At 42.6% G+C, this 21,860-nt stretch overlaps 1 protein-coding gene across 2 annotated transcripts in view; it reads right to left on the reverse strand.

Moving 5' to 3' along the window:
* SH3RF2 (SH3 domain containing ring finger 2) overlaps nucleotides 1–21,860 on the reverse strand; it is a 76,213-nt gene that overhangs the window by 20,293 nt on the left and 34,060 nt on the right. For both annotated transcript variants that reach the window (XM_033140007.1, XM_033140006.1), the window contains 2 exons: nucleotides 16,937–17,032; nucleotides 14,100–14,417 (listed from right to left, as the gene is read on the reverse strand). In XM_033140007.1, coding sequence (XP_032995898.1) covers nucleotides 14,100–14,417; nucleotides 16,937–17,032 — 414 coding nt within the window. The remainder of the gene's footprint in view (nucleotides 1–14,099; nucleotides 14,418–16,936; nucleotides 17,033–21,860) is intronic.

Here is a 21,860-nt window from a genome sequence, read left to right on the forward strand (position 1 = left end):
CTGACTAAAGAATGATGTAATTTAGTACACAAGAAATGTAGTTGGCTGTTAAAATGCACACCAGCTTTCTGCAGCCAGAACCTGTTTAATGTGGTACTCTGGTACCATTTCCATGTAATGAGGAGAGACTCCTTTGCCACCATGTGCTGAAAACATAGGAGACAGCAATGTATCTTGTTTTTCTTTAACCCAGGGGTCAGCAAACATTTTCAGCTGGTCCACTGTCCCTCAGACCTTGTGGGGGGCCGGACTATATTTTGGAAGAAAAAGAAGAAGGAATTCCTATGTCCCACAAATAAGCCAGAGATGCATTTTAAATAAAAGCACACATTCTACTCATGTAAAAACACCAGGCAGGCCCCACAAATAACCCAGAGATGCATTTTAAATAAAAGGAACATGTAAAAACACACTGATTCCTGGACCATCCACAGGCTGGATTTAGAAGGCGATTAGGCCAGACTTAGGTAATGCCTGCCACTACAGCCATGTCCTCTTTAACACGTGGGTGCTACAGATCTGCCCAAAAATGTGATATTGCCATTTTACCATCCAAACCACATAGATGCAACAAAAAAGTAATATATCCATCACTGTTGGGTGTACGTTCTTTGGCTTTAGCTGACTTAAATTAATCCTCCTTACTATAGGTTCAGGACTAAATTACATGTTGCACACAACTGCCTGTAACAAAGCCCCAACTTTCTTTACTGAAAAGCAGTCTGTGGAAGCTGCAATTTTGAGGAGTGGCAGAGGACAAGGGAGTGCTTATTCTTATCTCCAACCCGCTATTTTCCAGCTCAAAATCCCCTACAGCTGCTTTTCAGGAGTTTAACCATTTTTAATTTTAAAGAAGTCAAGGCTTTGTTATGTGAATTTTTGTCCTTAGTACACAAGGTCTGGGATCAAATGAGGTGACAGTGCTGTTGGTAGGAGATGTTCAGCAGGGAAGGGAGGAGGCAGAAACTGTCAAAGGGTTGGTCATTGGGTTGGTAGACTGTTTGCTTGCGGCTGTTGCATGAGTAGCCAGAGAGTGGTATGTGACTGGCATGCATGAGTAGCGTCTGTATGAGCCTTTATGAGCATTGCGAATGAATGAATGAATGAATGAATGAATGTGTATTCAGGGGACAGCATGTGAGAGAGTGAAGGGGGAAAAAAAGATAGATAAACATCCAAGAACCCCACATTTAGGGATATCAATAAATAGCCAACAACATCTAACCTCCCCACAAATTTTGTGCCAAGAAATCATGATGAATGTTCAGGTTATATGGAAGTGACCCATGGAGAGTATTGGAATCTTGATAAAAAAGTTTAGTTTCCAGGACAGAAACTGTAATGTCGGAAGAACGACTTCTACAAGTACCTGTCACAGTGGTTCATAAAAAATATATTATCCTCGGAGACACTTGTGGACACACTCCCAGGATTAAAGATTGCAATGCTCATGGCAGGCATGTTTCATAAAAGGTGATACTGTTGTGTGCTGTCTCCTCCTTGTTCCTCCCAATGCACTCTTCCTCCACCCTAATTCCTTTCCTGTGCCCAAAAAGTTACTAATTTCCCGATCTGGCCCTTTGCTCTGATCTGAGGTTTACATCATACCAGCACTGCCTATTGCTGCAGTGGGGAGAAGTTCAGGAGACACAATTTTCTGAATTGCTTTCAGAAAAGGGAGTGAAGAGAGATCGCCAGTAATGGAAAATACTTAAGAATTTCAGATCAGCAAAAAAAAAGAGAAAAGGGGAGAAAAAGCAATTATAGTGGAATTTATCCATGGAGCCAGAGTTAATATCTTGCACACATTCTCTCTTCTCTGCCTCCCTTTCTAATGCCAAGGTAGTTGGAAGTTTGGACCTTTGCCTCTCATTGCTTCAAAAATAGGTGGCTTAATTATCAGGCTGGTGCATTTATTCCTCACTGGCATTTGAAGCAAGTGCTTATTGTTCAATCACAAATCCTACCACTTTCTCTGCTGGCAGTAACAAAATAGGGAAACTGTGAATCTCCCTTTGCATTGCTCTTGAACTTGGAGCAAGGCAAGATTAGGCAACCTGCACTACATTTTGCATACAAGATAATTGAAGGGACTTATTGTAACCATCCTGCAATTGCTACAGTGGCTTCAGTGGGGTTTGAATTATTAGAGGATTATGCAGAATGTTTCAGCCACACATGCAGTTGGATTTATGTTTTCTGTTCTCACCAATAGCAAGCCTTTACATAAAATGGCAGGACACTATTGAAGAAGAGCAGATAAGCTTTGTGGTGTCCATCACTTAAAAATAAAAGGGGAGAACATTCCTGTGTTTGAATGGTCCGACAGTGAAATGCTTGTTTTCTTTATATAGAAACGAAACACCAAAAAATATTAAAGTAAAAAAATGAAATAAAAAATGCAACGGCCAGTGACAAGGAGAAGGGTCAGAATCATAGCTGTCAACTTTCCCCTTTTCTTGCGAGGAATCCTATTCAGAATAAGGGAATCTCCCTTAAAAAGGGGGACAAGTTTACAGCTATGATCAGAATACTTGGGGGGGGGGAAGTATCTCAGCTTCTGTTCTTCCACCTTAGTTCTTCAGAGTGACAGTGAGGATCATTTATAAGGGAAAAATCAGCTGGAGAATTAACAAGTAAAACCTGGGACAAGCAAATTTCATTGCACCTCACCTCCTAACAGAAGCACTCCTATTTCAGCTGCTTAGCCATGACCTTGCCTGGCATGCTCTGGTCCATGGGGTCACAAAGAGTCGGGCACGACTGAACAACAACAACAGCCATGACCTCTTCCAAGGTTCTATAAGCTGTAAAGAGCTCAAGCACAAAACTGTTCTCCCCTGTTTTCTATTTCCTACTGATACTCAGCATTCCTTATTGGAATGTTGTAGTTTTTTTTTGCAGGGGTGAGGGTTGGAGACACCTTTTGCCTCTTTAGTTTTTATAGACATTCTGCAAACCTAGGAGTTACCCTGAGTATGCTAATGCCTTCCCCTTGTTTCTCAGTGGCGCCATTTTGACCCCATTTCTGTTGGCAGTCACCCCCTGTAAACAATAAGTGGAGCTACCTTAAGCACTGAGCATTTAATAAACATTAACCACAAAGTATGATAATTCAGAGGCTTTTTTTGGGGGGGGGGGGTACTCTCCAACAATTGTCCTAACTCAGCCAGGATAGCCACAGAGATAGGTTCCAGGGAAATATTTATCTGCCAATATTCAGGAAGCAACTTACTCTTGCAAGTTCAGGTGCTGCTTCCTCCATGCCAAGAGAAAAGCATTTATTGTGTCATACAAGAGGCTTCCTCCATGTGGTGCATTTGAGTTCGCATTGTATTGGTCCCATGCCATTGTCCATCAGGTCATGCTGTTGGACTCCTAGGCACCACTCACAGTCCCACCCATTCATGCTCAGGAATGCCCCCATTTTTTGTCTGTGAAATACAGAGGCATACCCAGGGGTTGGCGAAACCAATCCCTACTGGGGGTTGCAGGCCTGGGTGGGGGATGCAAAATGAAAACACCTATCAGACTAAGGGGTGTATGATGCATATGTGTGTGGCAATGCACCACCACTGTCCCGGCAACATCAAATGTGTGAGAAGCTTCCCGTCCTTCTCGCACAGCATCAGAAATGTGAGTGAATTTTTTCACCCTGCCTCTAGGTGCTTCAAGTACTTGGGTCACATCAAATGTAGAAATTTCTAATGTGGCTGTTGTGGTAAAGTGATGTTTTTTCAGGTGTGTGTGTGCTGATGCAGCTCCTTGCAAGGGGTACAAAGGACCCTAATGGAAGGCATGTTTTAAGCTAAGTCCCAGTGCAGTCCAATAATAATAGTATATCCCTCCTGTTGGCAAATAATAACTGTCAATCAATAATAACTACCACCATTTCTTACGCCTATCCCTATTTGACTTTTATGTCTTTTCCCCTGGATGCAAACCCAAATCGACTCAACCAACGCTTTGGTTTCTTTCAGTAAGCCAAATTAATTTGGTCTCTTCTCCTCTTCCACGTGTACAGAACAATGGAACAGTGCTGCAAAAGAGGGAAGGGAAAAGAAAAACCCACACTACACTATTTTCAAAACCAATTGGTTTCAGTGCAGAGGTGAGCAGCTGCCACAGAGAAAGACAGACAAAGCCAAAGACTTGTGGGCGTTGCTGACTCGGGCAGTTTCTATCATTTATAGGAGCAAAGCTTCATCTTTTGAGGAGTGGCACCCTGCGGCAGAGAGTACATGTTGACTTCTAGGGCTTTAAATGACAGCCTCACCTATCTTGAGAGAGGATTTTTCTCCCTCCTTACTTTCAGTCCCACAGAGAGAGTATAGCTGTTTTGGACATATTCCCCCCACAGGTTACTCAGGATATTATTACACAGCGTGCAGGATGACTGTAACACTGTCACTCACACCTTTTGTTCTGAGCTTATTTTCTGCTTTATTTATCCACAGAAAAACGTAGGACTTTTCGGCAGCCCTCTGGAGAATGAACAGAAAACTCAAAAGAAGATACCATGAGCGCAACTCGTTTTTTTAGCCCGTTTACATCTCATTACACCCTACCACCTTTCGTTATAATTAAAGGGTGCGTCGTGTACATCCTCAGTTTTATTAAAGGTTTGTTTGTGTATTGCAGAAGAGTGTAAATACTTAGCATTTTGGATGTTTTGCAAGCAGGTACAAGAGCAGGAAATGCAAATGTATCTCATCAGCTATAAAAAGCATGTATATTAATCAGATACTTTATAAAAACATGGATAAATATATAACTGGGGAAAGCCTGGGCTCCAGTTTATGTGGATTGTGTGTCAAAATATTTAGCATTTTAGCTCAGGAGAAAGTCCTCTTGAGTTCATTGGAGCTTGCTCCATATGTAGCACACAAAGGAATGCTGATCTAAAGGAAGAAGCTCAATAACATGTATGCCTTTATAATACACATCTCTCTGTGTGTTTTGTACGGTACTTGTCATACTTATGTCTCAAAGTGGTCCTTGGTCTGTTGCAGCAGAGAAGAGAAAGTCTGTTGGCATCTCAAGTCTAACAGGGAAACCCTATGCCCGGTGACTCAGAAGTCAGTCCCATTAGGACTGCAGGTTAACTAACATAATCCTACATGAACCTTTGTATACAAGAACACACTTCATGATACATCCGATGCAGTTGCTTCTTGCCTCCAAGCACTCATGCCACAAACAAGTTGAGGTGGCTTTCACACACAGAGGTTTAATTTCTCCTGTACTATTTATGTGAATATGTGATTACTGTTCATACAGAATAGAGAGAGAGAGAGGAAGAGAGGCATTAGTAATGCAAATGAACATCTGGCCAATGTAGGTTGATTATTTGCATTTCAAAGAGGCGCAAAAAACCCTTTAAGGCTGCATTCTTCGGCAATTTACCTGGGGATCAAGCCCTGAGTAAACACACTTCTGAGTAAACACACAGAGAACTGAGCATGCCCAGCTCATGGAAGTTCATCCTAGGAGCATTTAAGTGAAAGTGTCCTATTGAACTGAGTATGCAAGTTTTCAAATGGTTGCAACCTTATTGGCATGTGAGCAGGAGGCAGGCATCCCATACATCAGGGATCGGACCAGTATTATCAGAGCTTTCCAAGCGATAATGTGACAAAGACAGCAGTTTGGGGCAAATTACAGTGGAAGGTCTTGGTTATAGGCAGGTGACTTTGATATAAAGGGCTAATTGGCGCATGCCAAGAGATGGGAGAACAGTTGAAAGTCCCTCTGAGACAGTTTGTAGTTTGCAACTGGGTGTCAATTTCACAGCATATTCATCTGCCTCCTTTGCCTGCCACAGCTTGGGGAAGAGATGTGACAGCTGGCCAAACTGCATGGAGAATTCCAATCAGAAAACAAATGGTTGTTTTCAAGAGGCCACCCTTGGGATTGTTGAGCCAAAGGCAGAAATAATGGAGTCGCATCTGGTGTTAATTAAACAAAAGGACTGCCGAGGACAAAGATTAAGAAATTATGAGTTAACTCCCCTTCCTCTTGAAAAGTATGAGTTTTGGATTATAATAATGAAATTTAATATGCATGTTGAAGGTCCCCCCACCCTTTTTCATTTTCAGTCTAGACCCTTATTCATGCATTTTTCTGCAATCATGCAAGTGAAGCTTCCGTTTTGAATGAAAGCTGGAATTTAGTGGTGACATTTCAACAGGGTAAGTACAGCTAAGTATGCTATTGTCAAGCCCCCTCTGTGTGGAATTTATACTAGATTATGTTTCCCATTAGTCATGCTGGCCACATGACCTGGAAGCTATACGCCGGCTCCCTCGGCCAGTAAAACGAGATGAGCGCCGCAACCCCAAAGTCGGACACGACTGGACCTAATGGTCAGGGGTCCCTTTACCTTTTTTATGTTCCCCATTCTAGTCCTACATTTACAGTATTTGAAAGGAAGTTCCATTGGTTTCACTACTTCTAAGTAAACAGGTTGAGGACTAGGACAGAAGCTAGACTATGTGGCACCAGTTTGATAGCTGGCAAGTGGGTGGCCAGGAGACAAGACTGCTGCATCATTCCTTAAATGGTTGTATAGAAGAGGGAATTTTGCATGATAAGCTACACATCTTCTACCCCCTCCCCCCTCCCCTATCGTTCTATTTCTATGCCTTCTTACCCCTGGAAAACCAACTTTCATTCTGACCCACTATAGACCTGAGGGTCCAAAAGGGGTTCAAAAAGGCCTAAGAGTAGAAAAGAACTTCACAAGGTATAGTGCAATTTTTTTTAATTAGGAACTGTGAGCCTCAGCAATAAAGGAAATGGGCATGTACAGAGTCCATCTCCCTTGCCAATGTGGTAATTCTGTATTTAATAACATCATTTCGCAATACAACAGCGTTCCTTTAGTTTTCTTTCTTTTTTAATTTTTTTATTCCTACTAACAGTGACTATGATAGATAAACATTGGCTATTTAATGATATTTATCGAGTTCATTTCATTTATATTTAATATAATCTCCTGGATGAGTCTTAACCCATGGCGTACTGTGGAAATGAGTTAACCTCTTTTTTCCCTTTTTTTTGCACAGTTCCAAACAAAGTAAAAATCTACCATAAGATGATAAGTCAAATACACATGAAAGGAGCTCTTTGCAGTGGAGCCTGTTCTGTATGAACCACTGACTGCATTTTAAATCCAGCACACCACACAATCCTATTCCTGTCTACTCAGAAGAAAATGTCACTGAATTCAGTGGGACAGACTCCTGGATAAGTGTACACAGGATTACAGCCTGAATGTTCCCAAGCACAGAATTTCCTCCAGAAAGTAACCTAAGTCAACAGTCAGGACAAATTCTGACCAGCCTTACGCTTCAGGGACTAGGCATATAATATACAGTATTCTCTTTTCACTTGAAATAATCGTATCAGTTCCTTGTTACATTTTTTCTATCTGTGCAGAAAACTGTGTAATCATACCTCCCTGCTTTTTAAAAGAAAACATTTGCATTTAAAAATCAAGGACTGTATTATTATAAAGGAAAAAAACTAACCTCTCAAAAGAGCCAAAAGGGCTCATTCCATTAAGCTGGCATCAATGTGGTCAGTCTTGAGCTACGATGCTGGGGAGACTGAGAGCCTCACAGCTCATCAGAGCACAAAAAACAATTTACCAGGTCCACACCCAAAGCTCAGGAATGCATTGAAGGCCAAACACCTCCTGGGTGCCTTCAGGAACTCAGCTTCATTATTAATTTCTGAGGTAGTTAGGATTCTGAGCAGGCATTTAGAAGCATCTCCTGGGTGAATTTCATAGCACATTCTGCAAAAAAGTGACTGTCTCCCTCCAGCCCCTCCAACCAATCCCCAGCAGAACTCCTATATATTTTACTAGTTTTATATCCTCCATGTGTCCTAATTTTCCAGGGACAGTCCTGGAATGATGAAAGCCACCCCGGCTTCTGATTTGATTTTGGAATGTCCCTATTTCACCAGCCAGTGCTGCCAAGCTCAGGGAGGAGAATGGGCTGGTGCTGGTCCCAAGCAGCAGTGGCAGTGGCAAGCAGGGCCAGATTTAGGTTTGATGAGGCCCTTAGCTACTGAAGGTAATGGGGCTCTTTATATGTCCAGCTGTCCTCTGCCAACAACAAACTGTCACTGTTTTTTGTGTTGAATATGCTATATGGTACTTTATTGACCTAATAGGTACCTGAAGCCATTTACACATGCAGAATGTAGGCACCCTATATATAGAAATGAGCAAAACAGTGATATTTTAGGGAGCAGGCTAGCAGGCGGGGCCCATTATTTACATCACAGGAGTCTACACAACACAAAACACTGTTGCTGTATGTAGGTTTTATTTTATTTGCTTTTTATCTTATATTTTGGAAATGTACATCCATGTTTTTCCCTTTAATTTTTTTGGGGGGCCCCAAGAGAGTGGGGCCCTAAGCTATAGCTTGTTTAGCTTATACTGTACGTAAATCTGGCACTGGTGAGTCTCCATGTCTGCTGCTGCTGCTGCCAGCCTCCTCCCTTGGACAACTCACAGTGGCTGCTGGAGAGTGAGTGAGGAGAGGCTGGCATGGGAGGAAATAACAAGGACTTTGAAGTGCAACTGGGAAAGACCTGAATCTGCATTCATTCTTTTTGTTTCCTTTAGGACAGGGGTCCCCAAACTTACCCGGCCTTGGGCCGGTTCCTCCGGCGCTGATTGCCTGGAGGGCGGGGGAGCATGTGCCCATATGCGCGCACACTCACTTAGTCCGGTGCACTTCTGGGTCGACGCAACACCGGAAATAGCTTGTGCACGTGCGCACGGGCCTCCGCAGACCCGAAAGTGTGCCGAAAATGACATTTTGCGCATGCGCAAAAGCTATTTCCGTTGCCACGCCGACCCGGACATGGGCAACCGCACCGTGCTGCACTGGTAAGAGCGTGTGGTGGTGGCGGGGGTCGTCGGGGGCCGCACAATTGGCTCGCGTGGGCCACATCCGGCCTGCGGGCTTTAGTTTGGAGGTGTCTGCTTTAGGAGCACTACTCAAGTTGATCTGCTATAAACTGCAGCAGCTTGGCCCTTGGCCACTATATATATTTTCTCCCCCCACCCAAAAGCCAGTATGTATATAATTTCATTTTCTATCTGCAAGTTGAGAAACAAACACCTTCCTCATTTACCAACCTTCTGCTTTATTCTAAAATGATGGTAAGAAGCAAATATTTGTAATTAAGTTAAGGCATGCAAATTAATAAATATGGTTAGTTGAAGCTTGAGTAAAGCTCAAGGAAGTATGTGTCTCTTGCTATATAATTAGAGTCTTGTGAAATGCATCATTATCTCGCATATGCCATCAACAAGCTGACTTTTTTCTCTGTGTTATCTTTTTAGTGGCTCTTTCCCCATCCCCTTTTCATTACATGTACAGCTCAGTTGTGAATCTCCATCCTGGATTAATGAGTGGCAAAATAGTTCATTGCAGCCTGTTCTAATCTAATGTCATTAATTCAGCTTTAGAAGAGCACTGATGTGACTGAAAGCTGATAGCTACTGTTTTTCAATGATCAGCATGCTTGCCTACCTAGGCAAAAGTATTGCAGGGTGTTCAAATTACAGAGAGAGGGAGCAAAGGGGTCCTGGCTTGCTTATCATTTGTAGTAGCCCCTTACAGAAACCACTGTTTTAGAAGGCTATGCAGAGGCAAAATTAGGCTTTCTTTCACAAATACTCAGTTCCCCCGCCCCAAATGTTTGCATCCACATCCACATGCATGCACACCTGAACACAATTGTTTTTAAAGGGCATAAAAAGTTGACAATAATACAAAGTTGTACTTTCTAATACATTTTTTTTTATCCCTTGCATTTTCTTTCAGCCCCCTTCCTCTTAGGCAGGCAGGCATGGCAATATGTACTAAGCCAACCATCCAACCCCCCCCCCCCCATAGAAAAGCAGTAAAGAGCATGCCAACTTGCCACGTTCCTCTGAGCCTTTTACTCCAGAGCACATTTTCTGTAGCATGGTTGAGCTGGCTTGACACAGAATCAGGCAGTTTCATGTGTGTCCCCCCCCCCATTTTCATATTGCTAAGGAAAGGCAGTCCCCACTTCTCCCCACAGCTCTGAGCTCTACATGTCAAGCACTTCCCACAGGAAAGGCTCTCCTCAGTGCTAAGATATAAATATACCGGTAATAAGAAGAAAGGAAACTGAGAATGATCTGGCACACATCAGAGTGTAAATTGCATTGAACTCAGTGGGACTTAACTTCTGAATAAAAATGATTATAATTGCAGCATAAGACTTTACCCAGTTAAGGAGGTCTGATCTCTCCATCAATGTCAACTAGTCCAACCCCCTTCAATGCAGGAATTTTTCACCCAACGTAGGGCTTGAACCCATGACCCTGAGATTAAGAGTCTTATGCTCTACTGACTGAGCTATAGAAGGATTAGACAAATTCATGGCAGGTTATTGATGGCTACTAGCCACAATGGCTATGTTCTTCCACAACCGTTGGAAGCAATTTTCCTCTGCTGTTGCATTCAGGTCCTGCTTGTAGCCTTCTCATTAGTGTCTGGCTAGTCATTCAGAGACTAGGATGCTGGATTAGATAGGACTGATGCAGCAGGGCTATTTTATATTTTTAGGACATTAAAAATGGTAACAGGACATAATGAGGACTTATTACCCCTGCCCAGCCACACAGATGGGAAAGGAGTGCAGTTCTGTAGGATTAGGGCCGAGGCACTTGGGAAATTGCAGCATCAGCCAGGAGGAGTGGATTAGAGAGAGTCTGCAGAAGACTGCAGTACCTTCACCCACAACCGACTAGGGAGTCAGGAGTTGTGCGGGAGATGAGGCTGCGACTTGGCTTACGAGAGGGTGCCAGTCCAACCAGAGGCAGTGAACTCACCTTAGGTAGCAGTCAAATATCTTAAGGGCTCTTGAGAGCAGTGTGAATAGCAACAGAGCAGGGAGAGCCTCTCTACCTGCAGCCCAAACAGTAAAATGGCTGACAGGCTAGGAGCCTCAGTGGAGCCCCCTGGAGGCTTCACCTGGGGCAAAAGTACTGGCTAGCTGCCCCCCATAGCTACGGCTCTGAGGCTATGGATGGGTGATTTTGCTAAATCAAATGGCATAGGGGACTAGTTGGGAGTTGGCTTATAGGGCTCCTTATGCCCCGCCCCAGAATCTGATCACAGGCATTACGTCTATGAGCAATGCATACAATTTGCTCTCAGACAGATTAATAAATTGCAAACTAGATTCTGGATTGTTCCAATTCACATGTCTCTTTGGGAGCCAGTTACGTTATACTTATTCCTTTGTTCACTGATGACACCTGGGCTTTTTCTGGGCGGAAAAAGATAGGATGTGAATTTCCCCAGACTTTGGATCCTTGTCATTGGCATCATTCTAGTGAACGAAAGGCATCCACTAATATGGGCTGTTTTCAAGGAAAACAGTCATTTTTAGTCATTGTATCTCTGGCTTCCAGGAAGAGTCGCCAGGTTGCAACATGGAATAAAAAACAACCCTTTACATTTAAAACGGCTGCTGAATTGAGAGAATTGGGAGTTGAAGCTTCTGCTGTCTATTATACCCATGGTCCTGTCATTCCTTTTCCCCCTGCAGTAACGAGAGGGATGCCTCACTGGTAACATGTCATAGTTGACAGGACAATGAAGGCAGAAGAAGGCCTGGTTGCCCCTTCCCCTCATTCAGCAGCAGTTTCAGAGGCAATGGGGTGGAGGAATCTCTGGGTTGAAACCAGGGTTCCCTGATCCCAGGACTATCTATTTCAGAGGATTAATTTTAGCTGGACTGTCCTCGTGTCGTCACGCTCAAAGAGGCCTAAAGAGAACTGTTGAAAGCATTACAGGACACACCCAAAGACCTATTTCACAATAACATTACTTACTGTTTTCCAGAGCAGCAAGGAAAATGCATGTATGTGGCTAAATACTTTGATAGGCTTTATCTGTGCCAAAAGGGGAAATTTCAAATTAAGAATTATAACATTCATCCTATTTGGAGAAGCTGGGGCACATATGTATTATATGCAGGGTTTTTAATGTGGGAGAACTTCCATTAGCATATTGTGTTTTGTTCTGGATTATTATTATTATTATTATTATTATTATTATTATTATTATTTTTAAACCAAGTTATCAGTTTTTGAACAGGTGGAAGAAACTCAACACCAATGACTGATTAATGAAATAAGCTATTTATAAACACTCAGTTTTCACATTTTCTTTTTGTAAACAATATCAAGAAACTGAGGTGCACATTGAATACCTCAGAACTAGAAATTCCTCCTCAGCATTTTAGGGTGTTAAGTCTGAACTCTTCAGCTCGGTTTAGTGCAGTGGTCCTACTAAAGCTGCTCTGGAACTTTCTACTGCTTGGGGATGTAGGGAATGTGAACCAAATAGTTATTTCACACCATAATGGACCATCTCCTTTCCAAACGTAATCTTCACTCACTCTCTCCATCCTCATTTTTTCCAGTCTTGTCAAATAACAAATAAGAGCACAAATGAATGAAGTGCATTAGTCTTTTATTTCAGCTCCTCTTTTATGAATCATTGGTGGCTTGAGTGACTCATAAGGCAGAACTTTCAATTTCAATGAGAGAGAGGGGGGAAAGTGTCTTACTTGTTGGATGCTACATTGTCTTGTGGTATTGTTAATGCTAGTGATTTATCTCCCTCCCCCCTCCCTTGTCTTAAATTGAGTCTTTAATCTTTATTATTCTTGCTCTAGTGGTTTTAAGGATTTAAAATCAGCATTGATCTAGAAGAATGAGTAGTTCTTGTGTTGCCCTGCTCTTAGTCAGCTAACCTTTATGCTGAGGTATATGAAGGTATGTAGCAGGATAAGCTGGTTCTACAGGCGTTAAGGGACTTTCAGCACACTGCAAAATATATCCTATTGCTTGATAGTAAGTCCCCTTGATTCCAGTGCAACTTAGGACGCTTACAGACAGTCACTATTTTCAGGTGGGATTCAATCATATGCTACTGGAAAATTCACACTGCACAATAATAGCTGGTTGGGAGGTATTGTGTAACAAACCAACTTCCTCCAAATATTGAACATTTTACAACAAGGAAATTCTTGGGGAAATGCATTGGGAAGTATGGGAAAACACTTGCTTTGATGAAACATCACCTAACCTCCATGCAAACAAATCAGAATAAACGCTCATTAAATAGCAAACATTTTCTAATCTCCCTGCAAACATCTCAGGCTGAATGCTCAATAAACAGGTCATCTACATACACCTTTATTTCCACGAAAGACTCACAGAGTTGGAAGAGGACCAAATGGATTGTCTAGTGTAATCTAATACAATAAGTCCTTGAGATCATGAACTCTACCCAGCTTTTTGTTTAAAAACTTCCAAGACAGGATACTTAACAAGCTTATGTCATTGCTGAACAGCTCTTACAGCTGGGCAGTACTAAACCTTTAGTTCAGCTTTGTCCCTGAAAATTTAATCCAGTTGCCCCCTTCAACATGGAGCTCTGTGCCCGATTGAGCCCATGCACATATCCCTTCACACAGGAGGTGGGAACTGGTGGCCACTGGTCTAGACCAGGTCAAGCAAGCCTTCCTGCCCATCCAGCCAGCCTATCACCTTCTCCTGGGCCCCACCACCTTCTCAATCCTAGCTGGCTTCCAAATTCCAGAGATACTTGCAAGCCACGTAAAGTAAAACCAGAAAACTTGATGGGTGGAGAAGGGGAGATTGTTCTCGGTGGAGGTGGCAATCCAGAAGACAGACAATGTATGTGCAACACCTATCTTCTATCTTCCTCTATCACTTTTTCTCCCCCACGTTGTCTTTGGAAGTGCTCACTCAAGGGGGCAGGAAATCTGCTATCCACCCTCGACTGACATGAAGAGATGAGATGAGGGCAGTGGGGGCATAGTTACCCACACTGCAATGAGCACTCCCAAAGATGAGTAAATGAAATGGTGTGGAAGAGGAACTCCCAAAGACAAGCAGTCCTCTCTGATGAGTACAGTGTCTAATCTTATGCATATTGTTTTCTTAGTGCTCCGTCTTCCTTATAAGCAACACTCAAGAAGAATGAATGTGGATTTACCTGAACAGGTGTGCTGTATGGGAATTCTATTTTCTCATGGTTCTGGGTCGTCACTGAGGGGTTGCTGGAGCTGATGAGCACAGGAGAGCTGATGTCTAGAGTCTGCCGTCCCATGGGTGAATGGACCATCCTGTTGAGCGTATTTAAGGCTGTTGTGATAGAGAACTGCTTCACACTTTTCCTTCTAGATTCGGAGAAAGTGGGTGACTCTGTGCCCTTTGTTCTGGGCAATGATTTTCGCAAAGGTGAAGCATATTTTAGCTGCGAGGATAGGTGACTTTTGCTTGTCTGAAGAAGTTGCCGTGCTGTCGTATTTGGCTACAAGAAGGGGGGAAATAGGGAGATGAGATTTTGCTGATGTAGGAGCCCAAGAATTCAAAGCCACCCCAACCAACAACTCCAGGAAATGCTTACTTTGGAGTCTTTGTCTACATGCTAATGACATGTGAAGGGTGTGTGTGTGTGTGTGTGTTTGTGTGTGTGTAGGGTTTGACCTCACAAAGTGGACTTGGAAATGCTCTGTGATTGTGATGTGCCATGTTCTACTCCAATCTATTTTTTCAAATACTTTGCAGGATGCAGTGAACTCTGGACATAGGGTTGAGCATTCAACAATATCTTGCCCAAATCCCTGAAAAGTCAGGCTGTGTGGATTTCCTAACTAATGCATATACAAATGAACTCAGTTTTAGCTTAGTCTAGAGTTGGGCCTGATTTCTACATATTTTTATGTCTTAGGTAAAAATAACACAGAGGAGCAGTTATTAGGCTTGAACAGGTATCTGGATACTATCTTATGAATAGGTCCAATCCACACCCAGAATTGGGTCTTTAGTCTTGTGGTACCTGCCCTTTGGAATTTCCTCCCCTTAAAATACAATCTGTGTTGTCTTTTCAGCACCCAATTCCTCTTCCAGCAATCCATTGTTTTAAAGTTCTTCTTATTTTTATCACATGATTTTTGCTACCCTGGACTCTTTTGGGAGGAAGGGTAGGAAATAAATAAATAAATGAACAGGGGTTTTCTTTGGATGTAAATGGGACTGTGCACCCCAAGCTGAAGAAAACAGCTATTACATGTGACCAGTTGCCCTTGACAACAGCTAGACTCAGGCCTCATTTGAAAACAGTCCTCTATTTCTATCATAGTAGTTAATCTTTACATCCAAATCGCTTAGCTGCCTGCTGTGTACCATTATAACGATAACCACTGATATTCATCCAGTTGGCATTTGACACAGACTTGTAGTCTTGATACCTAATATTATCTACCAACTGTCCTGTAGCAGGAATTCATTTCATTCTGCAGTCTTATTTGACATTCTGGAGTGTGTTTACATAGGAAGTTTCCTGTTTGGCATGTAGCAGAGCTGGAACACTTCAGGCAAGAACTTTGTATGCAGTCTATGCTAAAAAGGTAGGTAAATGTTGCTTATGGATTATGGATGGTTACTCTGTCAATTTTGGTTTCTCTCAGTTTTTCATTTTTCCAACCTTAGGTTTGGTTTGCCACTTGTCCACATTAAAAAAACAAAAACACTTTATTAAAGTTTTAAATGATGAACACAATGCCAGTACCAAGAGAATATAGTGTATCTCCTTCCCTGCTAGCATAAGTGGACATTCCCATTTCTTTATTGTTCTCTTCTTCTTTGGCGGTCTCCCCCAACCTGGTGCCCTCCATGTGTTTGGACTACAACTCCCATCAACCCCACGCAGAAAGCTTCTTTGGGCAAAATGTAAAACAAAACTGGCAAGTGTGTGTGTGTGTAGGGATGGGGTAGGAAGATGATGCTGTTAGACAACACAATGGTATTTATTACTGTCTTTACGGTGAAATGATGCAGTGTCTTGTGGCACTTTCAATAATTATTGTACCATAAGCGTTCATGGACTAGGATCCACTTATTCAGATACAGTAGTGTAATTCTTAGTTGGTTCTAGGGGTTCACACCTCTGAATTCCAGTGTGCAGCACTTACAGTTTGCTGCAGCTTTCACTTTCTATTTTGAGTCTTTTCCCACCCCAGCTACTGATGCATATGTGGGTATTGGTAAGCCACTGCAAAAAGAAGGAGGAGGAAGAGGAGGGGGAGGGAGGAAGGAAGGAAGGAAGGAAAGATATTTACATATGACTCCATCAACATTTGGTGTGTTTGTTTGCTTGTTTGTTTGACTGGTGTATATGCGCACTCCACAGCCCAACCCGTGAAAATAATATTGATGCCACTGATCTCATCAAGACTGTGTATTTGCTATATTATGACCCCCAATATGTAAACAACCCATATGCATTGGTCACAAACTGCACAGAGAATCTTGATGCAAACATATGCCTGGACTCATCAGTATTGGTCTCTCTGCTACCTTCCCCCCTCCTTGCCCCCCCCCCCAGTATTTATCAATGTGCACATGTGTAGTGCTATTGGAGACAAGGAAAAGATGTGACTGAACTCAAAGAAGTGGCAGCATTCTTTACTAATTCTGTACAAAATTGGGAAATAGTCCAAGTAGTTCACTGCGACCATCCCTCAGCTGCCTTGAAAGCACAGGACAAATACTTTTTTTTTAAGGTTGCTCCCACCCACTAGTCCTAACTCCCCAGTCAGTTGAGCCTCAGTCAGCCCTGTCCCCTGTTTATTCCCTTCCCTCTTCTAATGGATGGATGTGTCAGATTGCCTCAAGATGCCTGGCTTGTTTCTACTGGAAGCCTCTCTCCTCCCTGTGCTGCAAACCCATTGTCTGTTAGATCTCATAAAGATCATCTCTGAGAACATGTGCTACATGTACAGGCATTGACAGCTATTGCCCTGAGTAGCTTCAGCACATTGTTCTTACCTCCACAAACAAGATGGGGAAAATTCCAGTTCTGTCGCCTAACTTGCCCTCTGCCCAGTTCTCATCCACCCGGCTGATGACAGTAATTATATCACCCTGAAAGGCAATAGTAATAGCATTAGTATTAATAATAATAACAGACAGTTGCCAACATACTTGTCTGTGCTTGATAGATAACGAATGGGTTTGTCTCTTGTACCACAATGAGAGATGAATCATGCTAGCCTTGGCCTTTATATCATTAAAATATGAAATAATGCATCATTTAATGATCATTGCAAAGTCAAGAAGGCACTCCCCGGTGTGGCTTATTAAATCTCACCTATTTGTTTTTCAAGGTGCTATACAATCTTTTTTATGTTAAAAATATATCAATAATAAGGCAGCAAATAAAAGCATAACTATTATTTATTATTTTGTCCCTCCGGTTTGTAGACCAATATCATCCTAGGAGGAGCAGTTAGCTCTGGAGATTAGCAGTGGGCTGGCTCTGGTATGTGAGTCCTGACAGGTCACCAACAATATCAACCCTTGCCCTAGATTGCCCCGGAATGCCTTCTAGACTATTGCTTGAAACAGCTCGCAATAACAATGTGTAGAGCAGTAGTTTTAAAAACAAGATGAGTAGCCCCTCCCCCATGGCTACCCATATGATTCCAAGCCCAATTCAAAGTGATGTTTTTGACCTTTAAAGCTCTTTGCAGCTCAGGAACTCCTGATTTGCACCTACCCAGACCCTTAGAACTTCATTGGAGACCCTTCTCCAGGTCCCTCCTCTGAGGGAAGTTCTGAGGGTAATGACAAGGGAGAGGGCTGTTTCAATTGCTGCTCCTCATCTGTGGAATGCTCTCCCCCGTGAAGTGCACCCAACATCCTCACACCTTTCAGCATCAGGGAGTGACTTACCTTTCCCCCTTTCAGGCACAGCAAATGGTGGTGGCTGAGGGGTCTTCACCCCCCCCCCAATTTTCCAAGGAGGGGGCTAGGATCCCCCTCAATCCTGTGGCCCTTCTCCACCTCCTCCTCCCTGCCAATGTTGCACGGGGAGGAGGAAGCTGAGCATGCTAGGTAGGGGCAAGACCCGTCACATGACATGTCATGTGACACATCATGTGATACGTCCTTGCAATGTGGGGGGCAAGCCTGCGCCCTTGTCTCCTTTGATGGACAAAGCTGATTCTGTTTTATTGTTAGTGTGCTGCCCTTGCTTCCCATGGCTGTTATGGGTGTGTGTTGCTTTTGGTATGTTGTCTAAAAATGTTAATGTTTTATATGAATTTAAATTTTGGTATAATGTATTTATGTTTATGCTTTTAAATGTAAGTCACTTGGGGACTTTTCAGGTAACGTGCAACTAAATCATTTAAATAACAACAACAACAAACATCCCATCCAATCTCTCATTGACTCTGAAAGAGTACACACCCTCTGGTAAAGATTTGTTTCATCAAGCTCTTAGATGGATGAGAGAGCACCTGTAAGGTGGGCTTCTCTATGAATAGAGTTGCATATATGGGATATCACAACCAAAAAGGCTCTGTATCTTATTGCTACACTTTAGATAAGAATGAGACATTCACAGTAGGATTTCTGGGATGAAGTTAGAATAGGGGAGGGATGCACAGAAGGAAGTGACCTGTGTAAGATCTACCTCAGGCATAGGCAAACTCGACCCTCCAGATGTTTTGGGACTACAACTCCCAACATCCCTAGCTAACAGGACCAGTGGTCAGGGATGATGGGAATTGTAGTCCCAAAACATCTGGAGGGCCGGGTTTGCCTATGTCTGATCTACCTAGTGGATTTTTTTTTATTTAAAAAACCCTTCCTCCTCTGAATATTACTCCCATTACTTAAAAAAAATAATCATACAGGACGGGGACTCTCAGAAATCCATTAAACGCAGGCCAAGGTGACAGGATGAAAGCTGGGTTCACAATGAATTCAAGGACCATAAAGAAGCCCAAATGGTTTTTAAATCAGAATACAATTCTGCCCAGGATGAGCACATTTAATGCTCAAATGATGGCAACAGGATGCTGATGGCAAACATGTTACGGTTAATGGATTTTGTAGACTCTATATCTGTTTGAGTGTGGGAGAGAACTTCTGGCTCCAGTGCTGTTTTGAAAGGGTGCTTGGAAGCCGGGTTAAGCACAACCACAGCCAGGAAGTAACCCTGACTCATGCAACTTCACAGAACCTTTTATTTCTTGGACCCCTTGTAGGAAGGCCAGTCTTAAGTACAGCACTTGAAAAGTATCAATCACACCTTGCTACACTTCACTTGGCTTGCTTAAGCGTGGCAAGAGATAATAAGGGCACATCCTTTTTTCTGCTGGAAGTTTTCAAAATGGAGAAGCAAGAGTTGAACATCCCCTACTTCTAAGTTGCAAAGTTGATCTCACGTTGCCAGCCACGGGTCTGTTAATAAATTCTTCTCCCCTTGCTGAAATGTGAAACAGTAAATCCCAGCATTCTAACCGTGCCACAGAGGTGGAGATGAGCGCTGTCTCCAGCAGCAAATAAACAGAATGAGTAACCACCGAAACAAAAGACAAATAAAGGAAGAAGAAAAAATAGCAAAAGGAACAAAACACAGCACATCCAGATGGCATGAAATGGAGACAATGTCTGCAGCTACCAAAATAAATTGTCCCTTTTCTGTGTCCCCTGTGTTGTTGTCAGTGATGTGGAAAGCCACTTTTAAAAGTGTTGATACTGTTGAAATGAGCAGCAGCACATGCTGCAGTGAAAACTGGCGCTCACAGCTGGTTCCTCCTCATCCCAGGCTGTGATAACAACTGGCTGTTCGATATCTGAGCCATCCTCCTGCAGCTCCCCTTCAAGCTACCCCTAATCTCAGGGCTGTGTGGGAAACATCCTTAAAGTGTAACTCGGCCTCATCATTCAATTTCCCACAGCATGGCCATAGACTCGAAACGTGAAGCTTGCTCTGTGTTATACTGCGAGCCAGTATACACTACAAAGTGTTCCTCTTCTCATTCTCCAGATGCTGAGGGCCATATGCTTAGGAAAAATACTAATGTCCATCCTGTTAATCATACTTTTCACTTTCCACCTCAGCATGGTGGGCTGCTCTGAAATACTGGTTAAAGATTTCCGTATTTATTTTACATTTAACCAAGGAGGAGTCTATCAGCTCATGGTTGAAAACTATGGCCCGAAAAGTCTCCTTGATTGGAGTTTCACCATCCTTTTTACATCATCTGGGTTATGATATTGCCCTAAATCCTTGAGGCAGAGGTTATGGGACATTGCCTCTTCGCTCTCAATCCATGCAACTTGCGAACCGTTTGTGTCTGGAATTCAATATGGGCATGATTTTCAATTACTGGTACCCTTGTATCTTAGGAGTCTGTCAGTACCCAATTACTGTTGACTGTTTGCCAAAGCCAGATTAAATGTACTTCCATCTGAAGTTCTAAATGGCAGACTGACCAACATACCTTATCAGAATAGACTCTGTTTATGTTCTTAGGCTGTCCGTTGTATGAAGCGTATCTTTCTACACTGTGGGCTGTATAAACAAGCCAGGGATCAATTAATTAAACCCTCATTGGTTAATTTACCTGGAAACTCTGAAACTTTCCATGTCAAGTATCTTCTCAAAGGTAAGTCAAATGATATTACCCTGGCTGTGGCAAAATTTCTCTCGAAGGTAATAAGAAATAGAAATCTGCATGTTCTTCATAAAACCTAGTGAATGCCTTGGTATCTTTTCCTTGTATCTCTGATGCATTTTGCTTTTGAAACTGTTTTTGTGGGTCTTTGGACCACAATAAAGAATGTATGTGTTAATCATACTTGATACAAACAGTGGGGCAAATGGAAAATATTCAGGGAATATATGCAGAGTGCTTAGAGGATGAAATGACCAAGGCACCTAGCCATCCTGACTCTCCTCTCTCAATCCTGTTTTGTTTTATAACAGCATTGAGTTAATTGAGCCATCATCATCAATTTTATATAGCACTGAAATTGTAAAGGTGTCTCACAAGTGGTTTACAAGTATAAAACCAGCTGTAATTACATGGGAAACTCTTCAGCGCTGAATGTTGTGGTCAATTGGATAATGCATGAGGATAATGTTGTTGTTGTTCAGTCGTTCAGTCGTGTCCGACTCTTCGTGACCCCATGGACCATAGCACGCCAGGCACACCTATCCTTCACTGCCTCCCGCAGTTTGGCCAAACTCATGTTAGTAGCTTAGAGAACACTGTCCAATCATCTCATCCTCTGTCGTCCCCTTCTCCTTGTGCGAGGATAATGTTACATGTCATGAAATGTGCCCAGAGGCAACCCAACATACAGACTCACATAACTGTGGATCACGGAGTGCCCAGTGAATAAAAAAGTGAATAAAATACGGAGCAGTAAAGTGGTAGGAAGAAGTTTGGGGAAGTTGTGGTTATATTTGAATTGCTGGTGCTATAAGTATATGAGCATTTTGATATGAGCATTTTTCTAGGGAAGGGGGGCTTTGGAGCTGTGCTTACATCATTCAGTCATTATTTTACATCTTGGTCACTATACGACCCACAACAAAGACAGACCCAGTGGGCTTTTGTGTTGGACTGTTCCAGGAAGATTTTATAAATCAACCTTTCTGTTAGCCAAACACCAATCTTTGTTTTGTGGAAAGTTGATTGGGTTTTTTTCTCTCTCTTTCTCATTAAATGTTCAGTGCTGGATTTTATGAGAAGTCTTCTTCAACTCCTCATAATCACTTATATTCATGATTACAATAATGCAAAGCTTTTCAGTGAGGTGGCATTCTGCAAAAGATTGGTTGCTTTGAGATCCTTAGATGAAAGTTTCTGTGGAGATGCCCAAATCTATCTGTTCTCGGGACATCCGTGTATATTAGCATCCCTCAACCTAGTGCTTGCTAGATGTTTTG

This window comes from Lacerta agilis, chromosome 2 (assembly GCF_009819535.1).
Source record: "Lacerta agilis isolate rLacAgi1 chromosome 2, rLacAgi1.pri, whole genome shotgun sequence".
Lineage (NCBI taxonomy): Eukaryota > Metazoa > Chordata > Lepidosauria > Squamata > Lacertidae > Lacerta > Lacerta agilis.